Source organism: Pan paniscus, chromosome 15 (genome assembly GCF_029289425.2).
Source record: "Pan paniscus chromosome 15, NHGRI_mPanPan1-v2.0_pri, whole genome shotgun sequence".
NCBI classification, from domain to species: domain Eukaryota; kingdom Metazoa; phylum Chordata; class Mammalia; order Primates; family Hominidae; genus Pan; species Pan paniscus.
The window spans coordinates 63,082,602-63,104,245 of record NC_073264.2 but is presented as its reverse complement, the minus strand read 5'-3'; the positions used below and the strand labels follow the sequence as shown (position 1 = coordinate 63,104,245).

Here is a 21,644-nt window from a genome sequence, read left to right as displayed (position 1 = left end):
TCTTTCTCTCTCCCGCCTTCTCTCAAAGCTGGGCTTCTTTTAAAAACTATTGTCTCACTGTGAAATTTTTATTTTTAATCAATTTTTTATCTCAAAGCTGAATATTGGCTTTTTTGTTCCAACTGATATCCATCCTTCCCCAAAGCAATCACTGTCAATGAACAACACAAGAACATTACATAAAGAAATCAAATAATGCATGCAAAATACTTTGAATAACAATGCATGTAAAATACTTGGCAATACTAATTGCTAAATAAACAATAGTTACCAATGATCATTATCTGTATTATTATTATTACTATTACCTATGTTATTAGGAAAACACCATTCCAGTTTCTTTGTCCCCTTGCCTAAATCCAGACAGAATGGCATGTGTAAATTCTTTAAACTTTAAAATATATATAGCCTAAAGGAAAGCAAGGTATTTTTGTCAAGCAAATCATTTTGCGTAGTAGGTTTGGAAAATAAACATCCACTCTTGCCTCTCTGATGTTACCACATAATCGAAAGGAATTATTTTATTCTTCAGAACCTCACATATATTAAATTAAAATAATTCAGTTTCTGATATTCTATCTTTTTTTATCGACAAAAATGGCAATCTTATATGGTTTAATCTAAGAGTAGGATGGTCTCATTTTTATTAGTTCTCTTCCATTCATAGACTGAAAGCTAGAGAAGAAGTTGCTATGGTAACCCTAAGAACCAAACAGAATCACAGAATGAGAATGGGAGAAGCCTAGTCCAGACTCATCAATTTGCAAATGAAGACTTAAGGCTCAGAGAGGTGAAGTGAGTTTCCCAAAATATCGTGGCCAATTAGTGGCAAAACTAAGCTCTGTCTGTCTGTACTGGGCTTCTTCCCACCACACTAGGCTGCCTGCCTTCCTTCTTTACGTTTGTCAAAATATGTTAAGAACATCCCAACTTCACTGAGAAATCAGTACTCTGAGGATAATTAAGGCAAATATCAAAGGTTAGACACAATCTGGGGTAGAAGCACGTTTTTCAAAGACTTTTGATAACAATAATTAAACTTGTAAAAGGAGAAATGTCAAAGTGAAGGTGTTTGCTTTTTAGACATTATAATTTGGGGATGCTCCTGAAGAAACTATTTTTAAAGCTCCCTTTACATGACCCCACTCTGAATTTGAGACATGTATTTTTCAGTGTTTCCTGAGTGAACAGCTTTTGTTCATGCTTTATTGTTATTGTTTCAACATTCTTAAAACCTCAACTTATTTGCAAGTATAATTCATAATTGTCTCTAAAATATTCAGATAAAATGTCAAACAACACAAAAAGAAAATATTTTAAATAGTTCTAACCTCAGTTCCTCATAACCATTATAGTTTGCAAAGGAGAAAACATCACCAACTTTAATCTCCCAATTTAGAGTAATGAATACAATTCATTAATGTGTGATGTCATTCCTCGCAGCCATTACTGTGACTTGCTATTGCTGTTGCATTGCTATAGGCACTATGCTGGTGTCTCTACATAATTAATTAATTTAATCTAGGTTGACCCTGTGAGAGATGTACTGATAATCCCAATATGCAAACAAGGAAACTGAAGTTCATAATGGTTCCATAATTTGCCAAGGTCACATAACGAGTGACAGCCAGCTGCTGAAGGGAGAGAAATAGAATCATGATGAATCCTACCTTCATACCACCCCATGGCCAAACAGACATCTGTTCATCTCACTCACCTATGCCCCAGCTGGGACAGTAGTGTCTAAACCATTCATAAGTCCCAGCTTTTGCATGGCAAGCTGTAATTAAAATATTCCATTCTATTTTCAGAATAAGTCATATGTCCCATGGGAAGTTCAAAAAATAAGGCCACTGCGATAGCAGGAATGCCAAAGCAATTGTCAAATCTGCAATTTACACCTCTCCCATTATTATTATCTCACAGAGATATTTAAAAATATGTCTGCACACTCTTTGATACTGTTCCCCTCAAAAAGTAGAAGTGAATTTCCTAAACGTAGAGCTTGAGCTGTGCTCAATGAACAAACACAATGTGCACAATGTGATAAAAGTGACATTGTAAGACTTCCCATGCTAGGGCATAAAAAGAGCAGTGGCTCCTTGCTTTCTCATGGATCTCTCACTCCAGGGAAAGCCAGCTGCCACATCATAAAGCACTCAAGTAGCCTTGTGGAGGGTTCCACATGGATCTGATCTGAGGCCTTTTGCCATCCTGGAGGGGACTCTGACACCACAGTCCAGCCTTCAGATGACATTCTAACTGAAGCCTTGAGATGACATTCTAACTGCAGCCTTACAACAGACCCTGATCTAGAATCACCCAACTAAGCCACTCCTCAATTTCTGAACTTCAAGAACTGTTAGATAATGAATTTTTGTTAAGTTACTAAGTCTTGGGATAATTTGTTATAAGCAGTAGATAATATGCCTTTATTCCTACATTATGCCTTTCTTGTAACAAGGCAAAAAAGCTGAACTATCCATGGCTACAAAAGCTGCCATGTCAGTAACCCAAATACTCTCCTTGGTCCAGGCATACTTAGAACACATCAAGAACGTAGGATACCTGGAGGGTACTCTCCTCAAGACCTTCCCTTCACTCAAAAAAATGGAAGGTTGCTCCTTGACCAGGTACATCATGCCCCATACCTTGAGGGGTATGGAAAAGGAGAGTAATAATCAGACTGATTAAAAAAAACAGCAAAGTTATCGTCTGTAAGATAAGAGTACTCTCTTTAAATGTCCCACATCTGTGTGATGATAACCATCCCTCTGTAAGAACATCCTGTATCACAAAGTTCTAGGCTTCAGTAATTGAAAAGAGAATATGTCCTTTAAGAGCAGGAAGCCAATTATTTCTTTAAGTGTGTTATTTTTCCCTCAACAAATTGAAGGCAGTGAGTAAGTGACATAGTATACTCAGTGAGCTTAAAGAGTAAAAACCTCCCTTTGGAAAAGTGACCATTGCCATACAAGGTGGGACATGGTCCTGAGCACTGAAAAATCTCAAAAACAGCTAACAAGTGAAATGTCAACATCGTTCTAACATCATGAGACTAAAACACATCAAGGCTCTTGTCAAACAGAACACATATTTTTTCTCCAAGCATTCATCAGAGGAAAACTCAACAGAGACTTCTAAAGAGCTAAGAAGACGGGAAGTGGTAGTCAGAGCCTCTTCCCATCTGCTCCTTGAGCTCTAGGGAGAACATTACTTTCATAAAGAGAATGTATTCTTTAGTAAAGTCGATTCATCATGTCCACCCTGACCCAGACCACAGCAAGTTGCCAAGCCCAGGAGAATTTGAAGCATAATGCTTACCCAGCCCCTTGTGAATCCCAGTCTTGTCTTTAGAATGCTTTCTTTTCCCTCGATGCTCCAGGAAAGGAAGGCCTCCTATCGTTTCAAAACACAGCTTCTTGTTGATGAAGAGGAAGAGGACGGCCAGAAGAACAATAAAGACCCCAACAGCAGACAAGAAGCCAATGGCTTCAGGAGTGACTGGTGAGAGAACACAAAGAAAAAAATATCATCACAATGAGAATGACCTAAGTTTCAGTTCTAACAAATTGTGATCAATGCTATTCAGAATTTTTACTTTTATTAATGAGAAATGACAAACACTCTACAAGTCCTGACTCTGGCTGACATCCCCCAAGACTGTGTACCGGGAAAAGGAAAAGGACTGTTGGCCAGTACATCCTGTGATGCTGGCTCCTCAGATGAGAGACCTCTATACCTTTGAATGTGTAGTTTCTTCTACCTGGAGTACAACTCTTCTTGCTCCTGTCCTCAGCCCAGTATTCAACTTCAAACACACAATTAAGACAGAGTTCAATCAAATGGGTTTAGCTGGACATGGTTGACCAGTGTTATAAAAGCAAGTCTCCAAAAATGCAGCTGCCTAAAGCTTACACAATCATCACTTGAGACAAATTTTCAGATAAATAATTCTATCAATATTAGCGATTGGAGGGAAAGTCATTTCCTGGATACATTTTGCAAATCCGCTGTGCAATCTGATCATGGTTATCAACAGCAATAAGAAAATTAATAATTCATGCCATCCATATAAGAAATGCAAATTGTAGTTTTGACTACTAATATTTTAGAATTTTGGCAGATGAAATTCCATTTCTTCCTTCCCCTCCTCCTCCTCATCAGTATCAAAAAACTCTGCCCTTTAACTGACCTGCCTAAGTACTACCCAGTATGCCTCAAAGAGTCCCAGCCATTGCATTCAGCTATGAGTATATATAACAGGGAGACCAGAGGAGCTAGTTCAGAGTTTAGAGAAGAATCCTCTAAGGAAGTGACATTTGAGCCAAAGTAACATTCAGTAAAGACATCCAGAAATTAACTTGTATAAAGGGTTAGATTACAGAACAAATGTCATTAAGAATGATTCAAGGGAATTGGGTATATGTGAACGCTTATGAAAATAAATCTCCTAAGAGCAGCTTTAATCAGTGGGCAGGTTTAATATATGATTTAATAATACAAATAATACAAAGCCTTAATAATATGAAGGGATAATACTCACTTAACCTTACTATCCAGATAAATAGAGAAAAGATTAATCAAACCAATCTCAACACCTTGAAAAGATAAAGAAATAAATGATACTGCCTTACTGAATCAACCTAGTGGCAAGCCAATATAAGAACAAACAAAACAAAACAAAAATAGCAGGCAAGATAATAGCTTTATAGTCTGCAAAATAACAACAGTGCCTGCTATCAAAACCAACACATACCATGAAAAATAAAGTACATGCATATTGATTATGCCCTCTCCCTTCAGAAGCAGTACCCGGTAGCAGTAATTATAGGCAAGGGATCAGCAGTCACAGAGCTTGGTTGAAATGACATACCACTTACTATCTGTGTGGCCTTCGGCAAATTATTTAACCTCTTTGTGCTTCAGTGTGCTAAACTATAAAAGGAGAAAATAAACACAGCTACATCAAAGATTAACAGAGGTAACACATGGAAAGTAATTGATGTGGCACTTGACAAACAGAGTCCTTAAATAGGAGTAAACCATCTTTCTCATCACCAACTTTCCAGAGCTACTAAAATATCTAGGAGCAGTCAAATATGGGATGGACCAGCTGCTTTGTACTCAGTCTGAGGTCTGGATCCCATCCTCCTCTTCTCTCCAGCTTTTTGCGCTTCACTCCTATACTGTCAGCCACTCTCCCTTGTGAATGCAGTGTCTTTCTCATTTGCATGAGAAATGAACCAGGTGTCTCCCATCCTTTAAAATTCCCTCCTCACCACCACATGCTCCTCAACCACACCCCTTTATCTTCTTCTTTCCACAATCAACCATCTTCAAAGTATTTTCTGCACTCATCACCATTTTTTTTTTCTGAGACAGAGTCTTACTCCATCACACAGGCTACAATGCAGTGGCGCGATCCTGGCTCACTGCAACCTCCGCCTCCTGAGTTTAAGCGATTCTCATGCCTCAGCCTCTTGAGTAGCTGGGATTTCAGGCGTGCGCCACCATACCCAGCTAATTTTGGTATTTTTAGTAGAGACGGGGTTTCGGTATATTCCCCAGGCTGGTCTTGAACTCCTGACCTCAAGTGATCTGCCCACCTCGGCCTCCCAAAGTGCTGGGATTACAGGCATGAGCCACCGCACCCAGCCTCATCTCCACTTTCTTACCTCTAAAGTTCCTGGTACTCTATACCTAGATTCCCACTGACCTCCCTGTTTCTAACCTTGCCCCCTCAAGTCCATTCTCCACACAATAGCCAGAATAATCATTCTGAAATGTATAAGTCATTTCATTTATAAGTTTGTTCAATTGCCCTTCTAAAGCCTCCTGTAGCAGGTTGAGCTGTGGCCTCAAGTACATATGTTCACCATGAGTCTCAGAAGGTGACCCTATATGGAATAAAGGTCTTTGAAGATGTAATTAGGGTAAGGATTTTGAAATGAGTTCATCCCAGATTAGGGTAGCACCTAAATTCAATGATGAGTGTCCTTATGAGACAGCAAAAAAAAGAAGGCATGGAGAGATGAAAGCCACATGAAGCCCAGGGCAGAGATTCGAGTTACAAAACCTCGAGTTAAGGAGTGCGAAGGGTGGCCAGCAGTCACCAGAAGCTAAGAGACAGGCACAGAACAGATTCTCCCTCAGAGCCTCCAGAGAACCAACCTGCCAACACCTTGATTTTGAACTGCTGGCCTCCAAAACTGTGAGAGTAGATTTCTGTTGTCTTAAGTCACCAAGTTTGTGGTAATTTGTTGCAATAACAACCCTAGGAAACTAATGCACCATCCAATGGCATCCCATTACCCAGAGGACAAAATCTGAATTCCCTAACTCAGGTTACAAGGCCCTTCATGACCTGGATACTGATTCCAGTCTTTATCGCTCATCACTCTCCAACATCAAACTCTTTCTTGTTGCTGTGTTCACCTATTTCTGGTTCCCCAAACGTAGGTCACACCTCCAGATCTTTGCATATTTCAACTCCCTGGGACAACTGCTCCTCTGGCTAATCTGATACCATGCTTCCTTTGAAACCTTTCTTGTTCTTCTAGACAAAGCTGGATGCTTCTACAGTGTGTTGCCACCTACCAAGCCCTTGACAGCTTCTTCAACCAATTTCAAATGTTAAATTTTAAACTTTATAAGAACAGGGACTATGTCTGAGTTACTCATTGTACTCTCAGCAGCTAGCAAAAGGTAAACATTCAATAAATAATTTGTTGCCTGAATAAATGTTGGAACTCTTCTATGTTATAACACATTGGTCAATGTGCCTGTCAGTGAAAACTCCTGGAAAGACATACCTCAAGGGTGTCAGCAAAACTACCAACACAGGATATGATTTACGTTAAGATAGGTCTTAGGAAAAAGAGGATTCATGTATAAGCAGAAACATCTGCATCTTATAATGTCATTAATTAATGAAATTAAATTTTTATTTTTGAATAAAGGATCTTTTTCCATCATAAAAGCAGCATGAAACTCATTACATAAAATCTGCAAAATATGGAAAAAGATAAAACAACTCACTACTAAGATTTTGTGTGCTTCCTTTCAGTCACTTTATCTACGTGGCAAATATAAAATTGTAAAGACCTCACTGTTTTGGCTTATAAATATTTGTATTTATTAAAAAGTTTTAATTATTTTTAAATAAGTTAAAGAAAAAATAAGTAATTCATGCATAGAGTAGAATGTTTGGAAAATATTAGAAAATATAAAAATGATGATAATGTTCAATCTTATCACCTGTCACGGTTAATATTTTAGCTTGGTAAATAATTTTTTCTTAACTTTTTTTAATCATAATTGAGATACTATTTCATATGCTTATATTAATGAATTTAATGTAAAAACATTCACAGATTGAAGGTAATATGAAGAGATTATTCAATATAATCTCCAAAGACACAAGAAAAAGTGTAGAAAATGGCCCTTATGTTACTCAAAATAACTCTGCTTTTTTGGAGAAGAAACATTTTTGTTAATAACAATTCTTGTAGTAATGGCTTAACTATGGATGGGTATAACATTTTTAAGTAAGTCCCAATATTTTTTTCTTCCCAAAACTATACAGACATTGCTCCATTACCTTTTAGCCTTAATGCTCCATAAATAAGTGTGATGATGCAGCTTACTTTTCATTTCTCTGTGGGCAACAGAATTTTTCAGTCTGTATGCTACTAGAAGCTTTTCCTTTATAACACAAAAATTTTACCAGAATGTATCTTTCTGTGAGTCTCTTTTGTTCATTTTTCCTGGAAGCCAGATTTCATCAGATATCCACAATTTTTTTTTCAAGCTTAGGAGAGTTTTCTTCAATTGCATCTTCGATAATTTATTCTATTTCAACTGCTCTTGTTCCATCTTAAACTACATTACTATTTCTTCAGCTACAAACTTTCATTTTTCCCTATTTGTTTTTTCCTCTACAATCTGACAGATATTAAACATTCCCTACACATTTTCACTAAGTTAAAGAAGTTAAAACATGCTTATAACCGCTCTGGCATATGCACTATTATGACCTCTGAATAACTGAGTCAGAGACAAACAGTTAAGATACGGTCTTTCTCCATGCTTTCAGGTTGGGGCAGGGGTGAGGGATGGGGAACACTAGAAATAAGTTCAAGTCTAGCTAAGGAAAGAGAAAGCTTAGTTCAGTTAGAGAAAGGTTAGAGAAAGGCAAGTTTGGTTATTTCAAAAGAGTTCATGTTTCTTCCGGAATCTATTAATTTCAATTTCATCTTTTTCTGTGCTTATGAGTACTTAGTGAGAAGTCTAAAGAAGTGCATGAAGGACTCTTAGCCACAGCTATGTTAAACTGTAGATTTGATTACGTGCTTTCTAAATAAGTAGAGTGTCATAGAAATGACTCAGAAGGCGGCAACACAAGACTTATAGGATTGCCTAATCAGGGTTGCACAAAAAGGGCCCTGTTTAGACATGTTTAAAATTCCAAATATAACTCAGCAATTCCACTCCTAGGTATGCACCCAAGAGAATTGAAAATGCAGTCATACCTTGGATATAGTGCAGGTTTAGCTCCAGACCATCACAATAAAGCAAAAATCACAACAAAGCAAGTCACACAATTTTTTTATTTCCCAGTGCACATAAAAGTTATGTTTACACTATACTGTAGTTTCTTAAATGTGCAATAGCAGAATATCTTTAAAAAACCATGTGCATACCTTAATTAAAAATACTTTATTGCTAAAAAAAAAAAAAGCTAAAAATCACTGATCCCTCAGTGAAACATAATCTTTTTATTTATGGAGGATGTCTCAATGTTATGGCTGTTGAATGATCAGGACAGGTAGTTGCTGAAGGTTGGGGTGGCTGTTACCTTAAAATAAGACAACAATGAAGTTTGCCTCATCAATTGACTCTTCCTTTCATGAAAGATTTCTCTGTAGCATATGATGCTGTTTGAGAGCATTTTATCCACAGCAGAACGTCTTTCAAAATCCTCTCAAACTCTTCCACTGCTATATCAACTAAGTTTATGCAGCATCCTAAATCCTTTGTTGTCATTTCAACAATGTTCACAGCATCTTCACTAGGAGTGGATTCTATCTCAAGAAACCACTTTCTTTGTTTATCTATAGGAAGGCCACTTTTCATCTGTTCAAGTTTGAGCATGAGATTGCAACAATTCAGTCACATCGTTAGGCTCCATTTCTAATTCCAGCTCACTGGCTATTTCCATCACATTTGCAGTTACTTCTTCCACTGAAATCTTGAGCCCCACAAAGTCATCCAAGAGGGTTAGAATCAACTTCTTCCAAACTCCTGTTAATATTGATATTTTGACCTCCCATGAATCATAAATGTCCTTAATAGCATCTAGAATGGTGAACCTTTCCAAATGTTTTCAATGTGCTTTGCCCATATGAGTCAGAGGAATCACTATCTATGGAAGTTACAGCCTTCCAAAACATATTTCTTAAATAATGAGCTTGAAAGTTGAACTTACTCCTTGAACCATTGGCTGCAGAGTGGATGTTGTGTTAGCAGGAATGTAAACAATATTTTTCTCCTTATACATCTCCATCAGAGCTCTTGCATGACCGGGTGCATTGTCAGTGAGCAGTAATATTTTGAAAGGAGTCTCCTTTTTCTGAGCAGTAAGTCTCAACAGCGGGTTTACAATATTCAGTAAACCATTCTATAAATAGATGTGCTGTCATCCAGGCTTTGTTGTTCCATTTCTAAAGCACAGGCAGACAAGACTGAGCATAATTCTTAAGGGTCCTGGAATTTTTTGAATGGTCAATGAGCATTGGCTTCAATTTAAAGTCACCAGCTACATTAGCCCTTACCAACAGGGCCAGCTTGCCCTTTGAAGCTTTGAAGCCAGGCATTGACGTCTCCTCTCTAGCCATGAAAATCCTAGGTGGCCTCTTCTTCCAATAGAAGACTGTTTGGTCTACATTGAAGATCTGATCTTACGTAGACCATCTGTATAACTTGCTGCTGCTACATCAGCACTTGCTGCTTCACCTTGCTCTTTCATGTAATGGGGATGGCTTTTTTCCTTGAACCTCAGGAACCAACCCCTTCTGGCTTCAAGCTTTTCTTCTGCAGCTTCCTGACCTCTCTCAGCCTTCATAGAATTAAAGAGACTTAGGGTTTTCCTCTGGATTAGGCATTGCCTTAAGGGAATGCTATAGCTGGTTTCATTTTCTATCTAGACCAGTAAAACCTTCTCCATATCAGCAATAAGGCTATTTTGCTTCCTTATCATTTGTGTGTTCACTGGAGTAGCACTTTTAATTCTCTTCAAGACTTTTCCTTTGCATTCACAACTTGGCTAGCTGTTTGGTACAAGAGATCTAGCTTTTGGCTTATCTCAGCTTTGGGCATGTCTTGCTCATGAAGTATAATAATTTTCAGCTTTTGATTTAAAGCGAGAGACTCTTGCTTTCACTTAAATACTTAGAGGCCATTGGAGGGTTGTTAATTGGCCTAATTTTAACATTGTTGTGTCTCAAGGAATAGGAAGGCCTGAGGAGAGGGAGAGAGATGGAGGAATAACTGGTCAGTGGGGCAGTCAGAACTTACACAATATTTATTGATTAAGTTATTCCATGGACACTATTGCAGTTCTAGAAATTGACCCTAAGGAAATGGAGATACATAAACTGCTTGACAAATACATCAAAATAACCATCTTTAAAAAGCTCAGTGAGCTATAAGAAAACACAAATAGACTAATTAAATCAGGAAAACAATATGTGAGCAAAATGAGAAGTACAACAATAAATAGAAGCCAGAAGAAATAAAGAACCAAACACAAATACTAGAATTGAAGATACAATGTCTGAACTGAAGAGAGAGCTTCAACTTACTCAAGCAGAATAAAGAATGAGTGAACTCAAAGACAAGTCATCTGACATTATCCAGTCAGAGGAACAAAAAGAAAAGAATGAAAAGAGTAAAGAAAGTTTACAAGACTCATGAGACACTCTCAGGTGAACAAATATATGCATTATGGAAGTCCAAAAAGGAGAATATAGAAAGGGGCAAAGAGTATATTTAAGGAAATAATCACCAAAACTTCCTAAATACTGGGAGGAACATAGACATCCAGATTTATGAATCTCAAAACTCTCTAGATTGAACACAAAAAGATCTATACCGAGACACATTAGAATTAAACTGTCAAAAGTCAAAGAGAAAAATTTTGAAAGAATCAAGAGAAAAGCCACATGTCACATTCAAGAGACCCCCAAACAGACTATCAGATAATTTCCCAGCAGAAACCTTGCAGGACAGAAGACAATGGGATGATATAAGTACTGGGAGAAAAACTACAAAACAAAAATATTTACCTGGCAAAACTTTTTTTTTCAACTTTTAAGTTCAGGGATACATGTGCAGGTTTTTTATATAGCTAAATTGGCATGTCACAGGGGTTGGTGTACAGATTACTTCATCACCCAGGTAATAGGCATAGTATCCAATAGGTGGTTTTTCAAATCTTACCCTCCTCCCATTTTCCATCCTCAAGTAGGCCCTGGTGTCTGTTGTTCCCTTCTTTGTGTCCCTATGCTCTCAATGTTTAGCTCTCACTTATAAGTAAGAACAGGCGTTATTTGATTTTCTGTCCCTGTGTTAGTTTACTTAGGATAATGGCCTCCAGCTCCATCCATGTTGCTGCAAAGGACATAATCTCATTCTTTTTTACAGCTATGTAGTATTCCACAGCATATATGTACCACATTTTCTTTATCAAGTCTACCATTGATGGGCATTTAGGTTGATTCCATGACTTTGCTACTGTGAATGGTGCTGCAATGAACATACGCATGCACATATCTTTATGGTAGAATAATTTATATTCCTTTGGCTATATACTCACTAATGGGATTGGTGGGTTGAATGGTAATTCTGTTTTAAGTTCTTTCAGAAATCACTAACCTGCTTTCCACAATAGCTAAACTAATTTACATTCCCACCAGCAGTGTATAAGTGTTCACTTTTCTCCACAACCTTGCCAGCATCTGTTATTTTTTGACTTTTTAATAATATTCATTGTGACTGGTATACGATGATGTCACTTTGTGGTTTTGATTTGCATTTATATAATGATTAGTGACATTGAGCATTTTTTCACTTACTTGTTGGCCACGTGTATGTCTTTTGAAAAGTGTCTGTTCATGTACTTTGCCCACTCTTTAACAGGGTTGCTCATTTTTGCTTGTAAGTTTTTTTAAGTTTCTTATAGATTCTGAATATTAAACCTTCGTCGGATGGATAGTTTGCAAATAGTTTCTCCTATTCTGTAGGTTGTTAGTTTACTCTGTTGATAGTTTCCTTTGCTGTGCAGAAGCTCTTTCCTTTAATTAGGTCCCAGGTGTCAATTTTTGTCATTGTTGCAATTGCTTTTGGCATCTTTGTCATAAAATCTTTACCAGGATTGATGTCCAGAATGGTATTTCCTAGGTTACCTTCCAGGGTTTTTACAGTGTTAGGTTTTACATTTAAGTCTTTAATCCATCTTGAGTTAATTTTTTGTATATGGTGTAAAGAAGGTGTCCCGTTTTAATTTCCTGCACATGGCTAGCCAGTTATCCCAGCACCATTTATTGAATAGGCAGTCTTTTCCTCATTGCTTATTTTTGTTGACTTTGTCAAAGATCAGATGATTGTAGGTGTATGGCATTACTTCTAGGCTCTCTATTCTGTTCCATTGACACAAGTGTCTGTTTCTGTGCCAATACCATGCTGTTTTGGTTACTGTAGCCTTGTAGGATATTTTGAAATCAAGTAATGTGATGCCTCCCAGTTCTGTCCCAACATCATACTGAATGGGCAAAACCTGGAAGCATTCCCCTTGAAAACCAGCACAAGACAAGGATGGCCTCTCTCATCACTCCTACTCAACATAGTATGGCAGTCATGGCCAGAGCAATCAGGCAAGAGAAAGAAAAAAAGAGCATTCAAATAGGAAGAGAGGAAGTCAAACTATCCATGTTTGCAGATAATATTATTCTATACCTAGAAAACCCCATAGTCTCTGCCCAAAAGCTCCTTGATCTGATAAACAACTTCAGCAAAGTTTCAGGATACAAAATAAATGTATGAAAATCACTGGCATCCCTATACACAAGTAATATCCAAGCTCAGAGCCAATCAAGAACAAAATCCCATTCACAATAGACACAAAAAGAATAAAATACCTCAGAATACAGCTAACCAGGAAAGTGAAGGATCTCTACTATGAGAACTACAAAACACTGCTCAAAGAAATTAGAGATGACACAAACAAACAGGAAAACATTCCACGCTCATGGGTAGGAAGAATCAATATTTTTTAAATGGACATACTGCCCAAAGCAATTTATAGATTCAATGTTATTTCTATCAAACTACCAGTGACATTCTTCACAGAATCAGAAAAAACTACTTTAAAATTCATATGCAAACAAAAAAGAGCCTGAATGAAGAAGGCAATCCTAAGCAAAAAACCAAAACTGTTCTTTAAGAATGAAAAAGATATAAAGACTTTCCCAAATAAAAACTGAGTTAAGGAAGCTGAAGTGGGCAGATCACTTGAGAACAAGAGTTCGAGACCAGCCTGAGCAACATGGAAAGACCACATCTCTACAAAAAATTTAAAAGTCAGGCATGGTGGCGTAGACATGTAGTCTCAGTTATTATACTTGGGAGGCTAAGGTGGGAGGATCACTTGAGCCTGGGAGGTCAAGGCTGCAGTGAACCCATGATTGCACCACTGCACTCCAGCCTGGGTGACAGAGTGAAACCCTGTCCCCCGAGCCCCACAAAAAAACTAAGGTAGTGCATCACCATTAGACCTGCCTTACAAGAAGTACTCAAGGGAATTCTTCAAGTGGAAATGAAAAGATGCTAAAGAACACAAAAAGAATATGAAAATATAAAACTCACTACTAAAGGTAAATATAAACACAGAATATTGTGCTACTGTAGTGGCAGTGCATAAATCTCATTTAACCCAAGAATGTAAATTAAAAGAAAAGATAGTAAGAATAACTATAACCACAGAAATTTGTTCATAAAAACATAACATACCAAGAAACAAAATATGACATCAGTTGCACAAAGCGTTGGGGGAAGACATAAAGTGCAGAACTTGTGTATGTGATTGAAGTTATCAGCTTAAAATACACTGCTATAACTATAAACTGTTCAATGTAAACTCCATAACAAAAAAGTACAGTAGATGCACACAAGATAAAAAAATTAATCAAAGCACACCACTATAAAAAAAATCAAAACACAAAGAAAGACACTAAGAGAAAAAGAGAGGAAGAAGAGAACTACAAACGAGACAGAAAACAATTAACAATATGGCAATATTAAGCCCTTATCTATCAATAATTCCATTAAACATAAGTGAACTAAATGTTCCAATTAAAAGACATATAATGGCTGAATAGATTAAAACAAAAAACAAGACCTAACTATATGCCACATATAAAAGAGTCACGTTAGATTTAAGGACACACATAGGCTGAAAAGGAAAACGGTAGATAAAGATATTCCATGCAAATAGTAACCAAAAGACAGCAAAGTAGCTATACTCATATTAGACAAAATGGACACTAAGACAAAAACTGTCACAAGAGACAAAGAAGGGCATTTCATAATGACAAAAGGGTCAATTCTACAGGGATCTATAACAACAAAAATATATATGCTCCAAACATGAAAACACCCAAAATATAAAACAAACATGGACAAATCTGAAGTGAAAAATAGGTAGCAATGCAATATAATAAAAGACGTCAATATCCTACTCTCTATAATGTATAGACCATCTAGACAAAAAAAATCAATAAACAGCAGAACTAAATAACACTACAGGCCAAATGGACCTAACAGATACATACAGAACATTCCACCCAATAGCAGCAGAGTAATCATTCTTCTCAATTACACACAGAACATTCTACAGCATGGATAACATGCTAGGTCACAAAACAATTCTTAACAAACTTAAGAAGACTGAAATCATTACAAATACATTTTTCGGTCACAATGAAATAAAACTGAAATAACAGAAAAAATGGGAAATTCACAAATACATGGAAATTAAATAACACACGCAAATAATTATGAGGTCAAAGAATGAATCAAAAAGGAAATTAATATTTATCAAGACACAAAAAATACAACATATGAAATCATATGTGACTCAGGAAAGCAGTACTAGAAGAGAAGTTTAAAGCAATAAATACGTACATTAAAGGAGAAAGATCTCAAATAAAAAACCTAACTATATACCTCAAGAAACAGAAAAATAAAAAAATACTAAACAAAAAATTAGCAGAAGAAAGAAAATAGTAAAGGTAATATCAGAAAAAAAATGGACTAGAGAATGGAAGAACAATTTTAAAAATTGAAAAAACTGAGTTGTTTTTCTGAAAAGATAAACAAAATCAACAAACCCTTAGCTGAACTAAGAAAAAAAAAGAGAACTCAAAATCAGAAATGAAAGGGAAGATATTACAACTGAACCTACAATTAAAAAGAATCATAAATGAATATTATGAATAATTACACATAAATGAATTAGACAACTTAGAAGAAATGGAGAAGTTCCTAACAATATACGACCTACCTAAAACAAGAAGTAACAGAAAGCCTGAACAAACCAATGACAAATTAGGATATTGAAGGAATAATCAAAAAACTCCCAACAAAGTCGAGCCCAGGACAAGATGGCTTCATAAGTTTATTCTAACAAACATTTAAAGAATTAATAACAATCCTAAAACTCTTAAAAAGAGAAGAAGAGGGAACACTTCCAAACTCATTTTATGAGGCCATTATCACCAAATACCAACACCAGACAAAACCACCACAAGAAAATAAAACTAGAGGCCAATTTCCCTGATAAATGAATATACAAAAATCTTCAACAAAAACACTAGCAAACTGAATTCTACAGCACATTAAAAGGATCATACATCAAGATCAACTGAGATTTATCCCTGTGATGCAAGGATGGTTCCACATACACAAATCAATCCATGAAATATGCCTCATTAACATAATGAAAGATAAAAATCACATAATCATCTCATTAGATGCAGAAAAAGCATCTGACAAAATTCAACATTGTCTCGTAATTGAAAAACTCTCAATAAGTATAGAAGGAACTTACTTCAACAAAATCAGGGCCACTTATTCAAAGCCCACAGGTAACATCATTTCAACAATGAAAAGTGGAAAGCTTCCCCCTAAGATCCAAAATAAGACAAGGATGACCATACTCCCATCACCAAAAGTGCTCTCCAATATAGTCCTGAAAGTCCTAACCAGAAAAATTAGGCAAGATAAAGAAATAAAAGTCATCCAAATCAGAATGGAAGCAGTTAAAACTTTCTCTGTCTGCAGATGCCATAAGCTTCTATGTAGAAAACCCTAAAGACTCTTAAAAAAAATAATAAAAAACTGTTAGAAGTAATCAGTGAATTCAGTAATGCTGCAGGATTTAAAAATTAACATATAAAAATCAGTTGTGCTTCTATACACTAACAATGACCTATTTGAATGAGTAATTAGAAAACAATTGCACTTACAATATCAAAAAGAATAAAATACTTAAGAATAAACTTAAGGAGGTGAAAGACTTATACATGGAAAACTACAAAACACTGATGAAAGAAATTTTAAAAGATACAAATAAATGGAAAGACATCCCATGATCATGAATTGGAATAATAAATATTGTCTATTTTAGCAATGTATAGATTTAAAAAAAATCTATAGATTTAATGCAATCCCTGTCAAAATCACAATAGCATGTTTTAAAGCAATAGAAAAAAAATCCTAAAGCTTATTTGAAATCATAAAAGACTCTTAATAGCCAAAGCAATACTGAGTAAGAAAAACAAAAGCTAGAGGTAGCACACTCCCTGATGTCAAAACATATTGCAAAGCTATAGTAATCAAAACAGTATGGCACTTACATAAAAACAGAGAGATAGCTCAATGGAACAGAATAAAGAGCCCAGTGATAAACAGACATGAATATGGTCAACTGATCTTTGACAAGGGTGTCAAGAGTACACAATTGGGAAAGAACAGTCTTTTCCACAAATGGTTCAGTAAAATTGGATATCCACATGCAAAACAATGAAATTGGACCCTTATCTCATACCACACACAAAAATCAACTTGAAATGGATTAAAGACTTAAACATAAGACCTGAAACAATAACACTTTTAGAAGAAAACGTAGTTTTAAAAGCTGCTAAACACTGAACTGGGCAAATCAATTCTTAGATAGGACACCAAAAGCACAGACAACAAAAGCAAAAATAAACAAACAGGATTACATCAAACTAAAAAGTGTCTGCACAGCAAAGGAAACAATTAACCAAATGAAAAGGTAACCTATGGAATGAGAGAAAATATTTTCAGACCATATATCTGATAAAGGATTAATATTAAAAATACATAAGGACCTCCTAAAACTAAATAGCAAACATACCAAATAACCCAATTAATAAATGGGCAAAGGACCTAAATAGGCATTTCTCCAAAGATGGCATGTAAATGACCAACAGGTACTCAAAATCACTAGTCATCAGGGAAATGCAAATCAAAACCACCATGAGATATCACCTCAGATCTGTTAGAATGACCATTATGGAAGAAAGAGAAAGAGAAAAATAAAAGAAAAAATGAGCAAGTGTTGGGGAGGATATGAAGAAAAGGGAACCCTTTTACAGTGTTGATGGGAATGTAAATTGGTACAGACACTATGAAAACCAAGATGGATATTCCTCAAAAAATTAACCATAGAATTACCACTTGACCCAGCAATTTAGCTTGTACATACATTCAAAAAGGAATTAAAATCTGAATCTCAAAAAGATATCTGCACTCCCATGTTCATTGAAGTATTATTCACAATAGCCAAGATACGGAACCAACCTAAGTATCCATCAATGGATGAATGGATAAAGAAAATGTGGTATATACATAAGATAAAATATTATTCAGCCTTAAAAAAAAGAAATCCTGCCATTTGTGACAACATGGATGAACCTAAAGAACATTATGTTAAGTAAAATAAGACACACAGAGAAAGATAAATACAGTACCACATGATCTCATATATGCAATAGATTTATAATAGTCAAACACAAAGAAGCAGAGAGAATGTTAGTTGCCAGTGGCTGGATCAGAAAATGGGGAGTTGTAGTTCAACAAATATCAAGTTTCATTTATACAAACTAAATAAGATCTGGAGATCTACTGTACAATATAGGGCCTATGGTCGACAATACTGTATTGTATATGTAAAAAATTTGCTAAAAGGGTAGATTTTATGTTAAGTATTCTTGACTTCACCCCCAAAATAGTGGGGAGGGACAGTATGAAACTTTTAGAGGCAATGAACAAGTTTATACCATTGATGGTGATGATGGCTTGATCATTTCACAGGTACATACTTATCTGCAAACACATCAAGCTGTCTACACTAAACACCCACAGCTTTTGTATGTTAATCACACCTCAGTAAATCAGTTAAGTACTATATACCATCCTGCTACGGTAAAGACTGAAAAACTGAAGTATTAATACATGCTACATTATGGGTGAACCTTGAAAACATTATTAAAAGGGTCTGAATTTTATGATATATGAATTTTATCTCAAAAAAAGTTTTAAATTCAAAATATATATATTTTTTTAAATCATAATTTCCTTAGATTTTGTTTGAGAGTTATTTCCTTCATATTTAAAGATTCTGCAATTTTATTATTCAACATTTAGAATTAAAAATAAAGTTTAAATATTATAGGTCATGAGAATTGTAGTCAGCACAGTGCTACAATTAATGTGTAACACCGAACAGAGCAAGCCAACAGCTCTATCAGTATAAGCCAAGGTGGCATCTGAGTCTAAACAAAATTAGAGACTTTGACAGGGAAGCTTTAAAGGCATGTTGCATCCCTATATACAAATGCTATAGTGAAGAAAAGCAGTATATATATCATCTGCTATAGATGACAAGGGCACATATGTCAAGAAATTTAAGTGCCATCTGCAGAGTAACTCGTCTAATTATTCCAGTAATTACTAAATTGGAAATCAGATGGCTGTAAAGTTTGGTCACACAGTTCATGCTAAAAACTTCCTCAAAGTTAACTGTATGTCTGGCGTGCCACTGGATAGCCCCATCTGTTGATTTTCAAGCAATGGCTCAAGGAGAAGGCAGAACATATAACGACATAAATAGAGATGCTTCAGCATGTCACACAGTCACTAGATGTTTGTAAATTTCATTCCATGGTTGGTGAAGGGGTAAAAAAAAAAAAAAAAAAAAAGGCTAACCAATTGCAGCCATCTGACTCACAACAAGAACTAGAAATAAGATTAAAGGAAGCTGAAAATTTATTTAACAAAATAGTAAGGAGGGAACCAGATAACTGAGCAAAAACAATACGAACAACTAGAAAGTAAAGGTATAATTTCACAGGTATTATAAACTTTCTGCCATCACTGTGGGAAGTGTGAGGAATCTCATTAAAAACATGAGGAAAGCCTGAGGTAAATCTAAAATGCCACTTATAGATCCCTCCCATCTTTGAGTATCCATTAACCTGAAAGTTCTCCTTCCAATGAAATAATCTCAATTTCACTCATCCATTTAGAAAGCAGCAGAAGTTTGAAACATTCTATGATGTTTTTAAACAGTCATGCAGCAGAAGTCCCTGACTTAAACCTAAGCTTTGTTTGGATTCTGGTCTTGCTTGAGCATGACTACATTCTCCTCCAGGAATCCACTTCCCTAAGGACCACAGCGCCTCCCAGGAAAGGCAGTGAACAAGGTCAGAGTAGAGGTGACCTGGGTACAGCACAGGTGTCTACCACTCAGGTTGACCCAAGCCCAGACTCCTTCAGTCCCAGGATAAGGAAGTGACAATCAAAGGTATAGCATTAGGTATCAGCAGCTTTTGCAAAACAAGGAGATGTTTTCAAAGGCAATTTCAGCAGCAGTAAGAGGTGAGGCCCTAGACCTCAGAATTCAACAGGACGGTGGAGACAGCAATTGGCTCCAGCAACAGTGCTGGTCACTTTCAGTGTCACCAGCAATTTAGGAGGTCACCATGGGGGAACCAGAGAGAGCAAGAGAGCAAATGCTGTGAACAAAAGGCTTGGTCCACAGGGTACAAGAGAGAGGTCTCCTGGAGACCTCTAGAACTACTTGGCAGGCATTATATGGAGGCTGAAGTTTTCAAAGAGGAGATTAAAAAAAAAATTTGGACCATTTCTCTTGCTTTGACCAGCATAATCACAGATACTACAGTTTATGTTCAGATTTTCTTTGCAATCAACAAAAAGGAGGTAAGAAATTGGAAACCTTTAAGCACTGACAACCAATGTGTCTGTTCTCTATAAAAAGCAACTTAAGGACACAAATTCAAAATATCTGCACAATTAGACTCATTTCTATATTAGTTGTTTATACAACCAACTACAAAATTAAATAAGCCACTTAAAAATTAAAACAGAACAAGTTACACTGAGAGCTTTAATTTTCCTTTTTTGCTATGTGATGCTTCTAGAACTAAAAGAAGAGAAGAACAAAGTCTGTGATACTTCACAGCATATTATTTTGCCAATGTCCTACATCCAGAGCTAGTTAGGCATTATAAGCGTAATAATATTCATAGATACTCAGTCATTTTTCTAAAAATTTCTGAAACTGTGAAATATAAAAAATATATATTTAAAGTTAGGAAAATGGGTGATTCCACTTAAATGTTCTTCCTAGTTAATAACTAACAAAGATACGTTAACTACATGTTAAAACAAATTCTTTGGAAGGAAAAAATAGACCTTTCAAAAAATAGGAAAAAAAGTGGCTTAATGAAACCTAAGTGAGATTTTAACATGTTCCAAAATAAAACATAGCAACATATGGAGTCACTAGCAACCAATCATTTTTCAAAACACTTGAGAACACAACATTTGGGGGTATACATGGGGTGCTATCTTTAATATAATAAAATATGTGTGTTGAAATAAGTCCATCATCTTCTGAGAATTAAGTAACCTATCTGCTTTACATGTTTAAAATGTACATTCTTAGCATTAACACACACAGACACATACACTTCTAGAAGCTGAAAATTATCAGCAAACTTGCTCTCCTTTCCTTTAATACTCAGATGTAGGCTCAGAAGCAGCATTTAATGATGAAAATGGCTGAGATGCACCAATAGTCCATGGAGTGAATCTCTGAGACTTTCCTCACTTGTCTGAGTTTCCCTGCACACTTCAGCTATTCTCCACTCTCTGCAGACCTCTCCATTTTCCTGTATCTTCCCAGATGGGGAAGAGAATAGAAAACCAGCAAAAGGTGATTTGTCAGTTCATAAGGCCACAGTCAACATTTCTGGATGGCTGGGTTTTCAATGGCATGCTTATGTTGCTGAATTTAATTAAGCAATACATGAGCCTTGTACAATTTATGTCATTTGCCAAAAAAAAAAAAAAATCAGCATGAATATCACTGTATCAGTTCAACATTGTTGAACTTAATGGCCAGGCACAGTGGCTCATGCCTATAATCACAACACTTTGTGAGGCTGAGGCAGAAGGATGCTTAAGCCCAGGAG

The 21,644-nt window shown here is 36.1% G+C and overlaps 1 protein-coding gene across 3 annotated transcripts in view; it reads right to left on the bottom strand.

Annotated features, from left to right (window-relative positions):
- Positions 1–21,644, bottom strand: part of SYT16 (synaptotagmin 16) — a 300,681-nt gene that overhangs the window by 138,864 nt on the left and 140,173 nt on the right. For all 3 annotated transcript variants that reach the window (XM_057299716.2, XM_034937661.2, XM_057299715.1), the window contains exon 2: positions 3,325–3,504. Coding sequence is in view for 2 of the 3 variants with exons in the window: in XM_034937661.2 (XP_034793552.1) it covers positions 3,325–3,504 (180 nt within the window). In the remaining variant the exon portion in view is untranslated. The remainder of the gene's footprint in view (positions 1–3,324; positions 3,505–21,644) is intronic.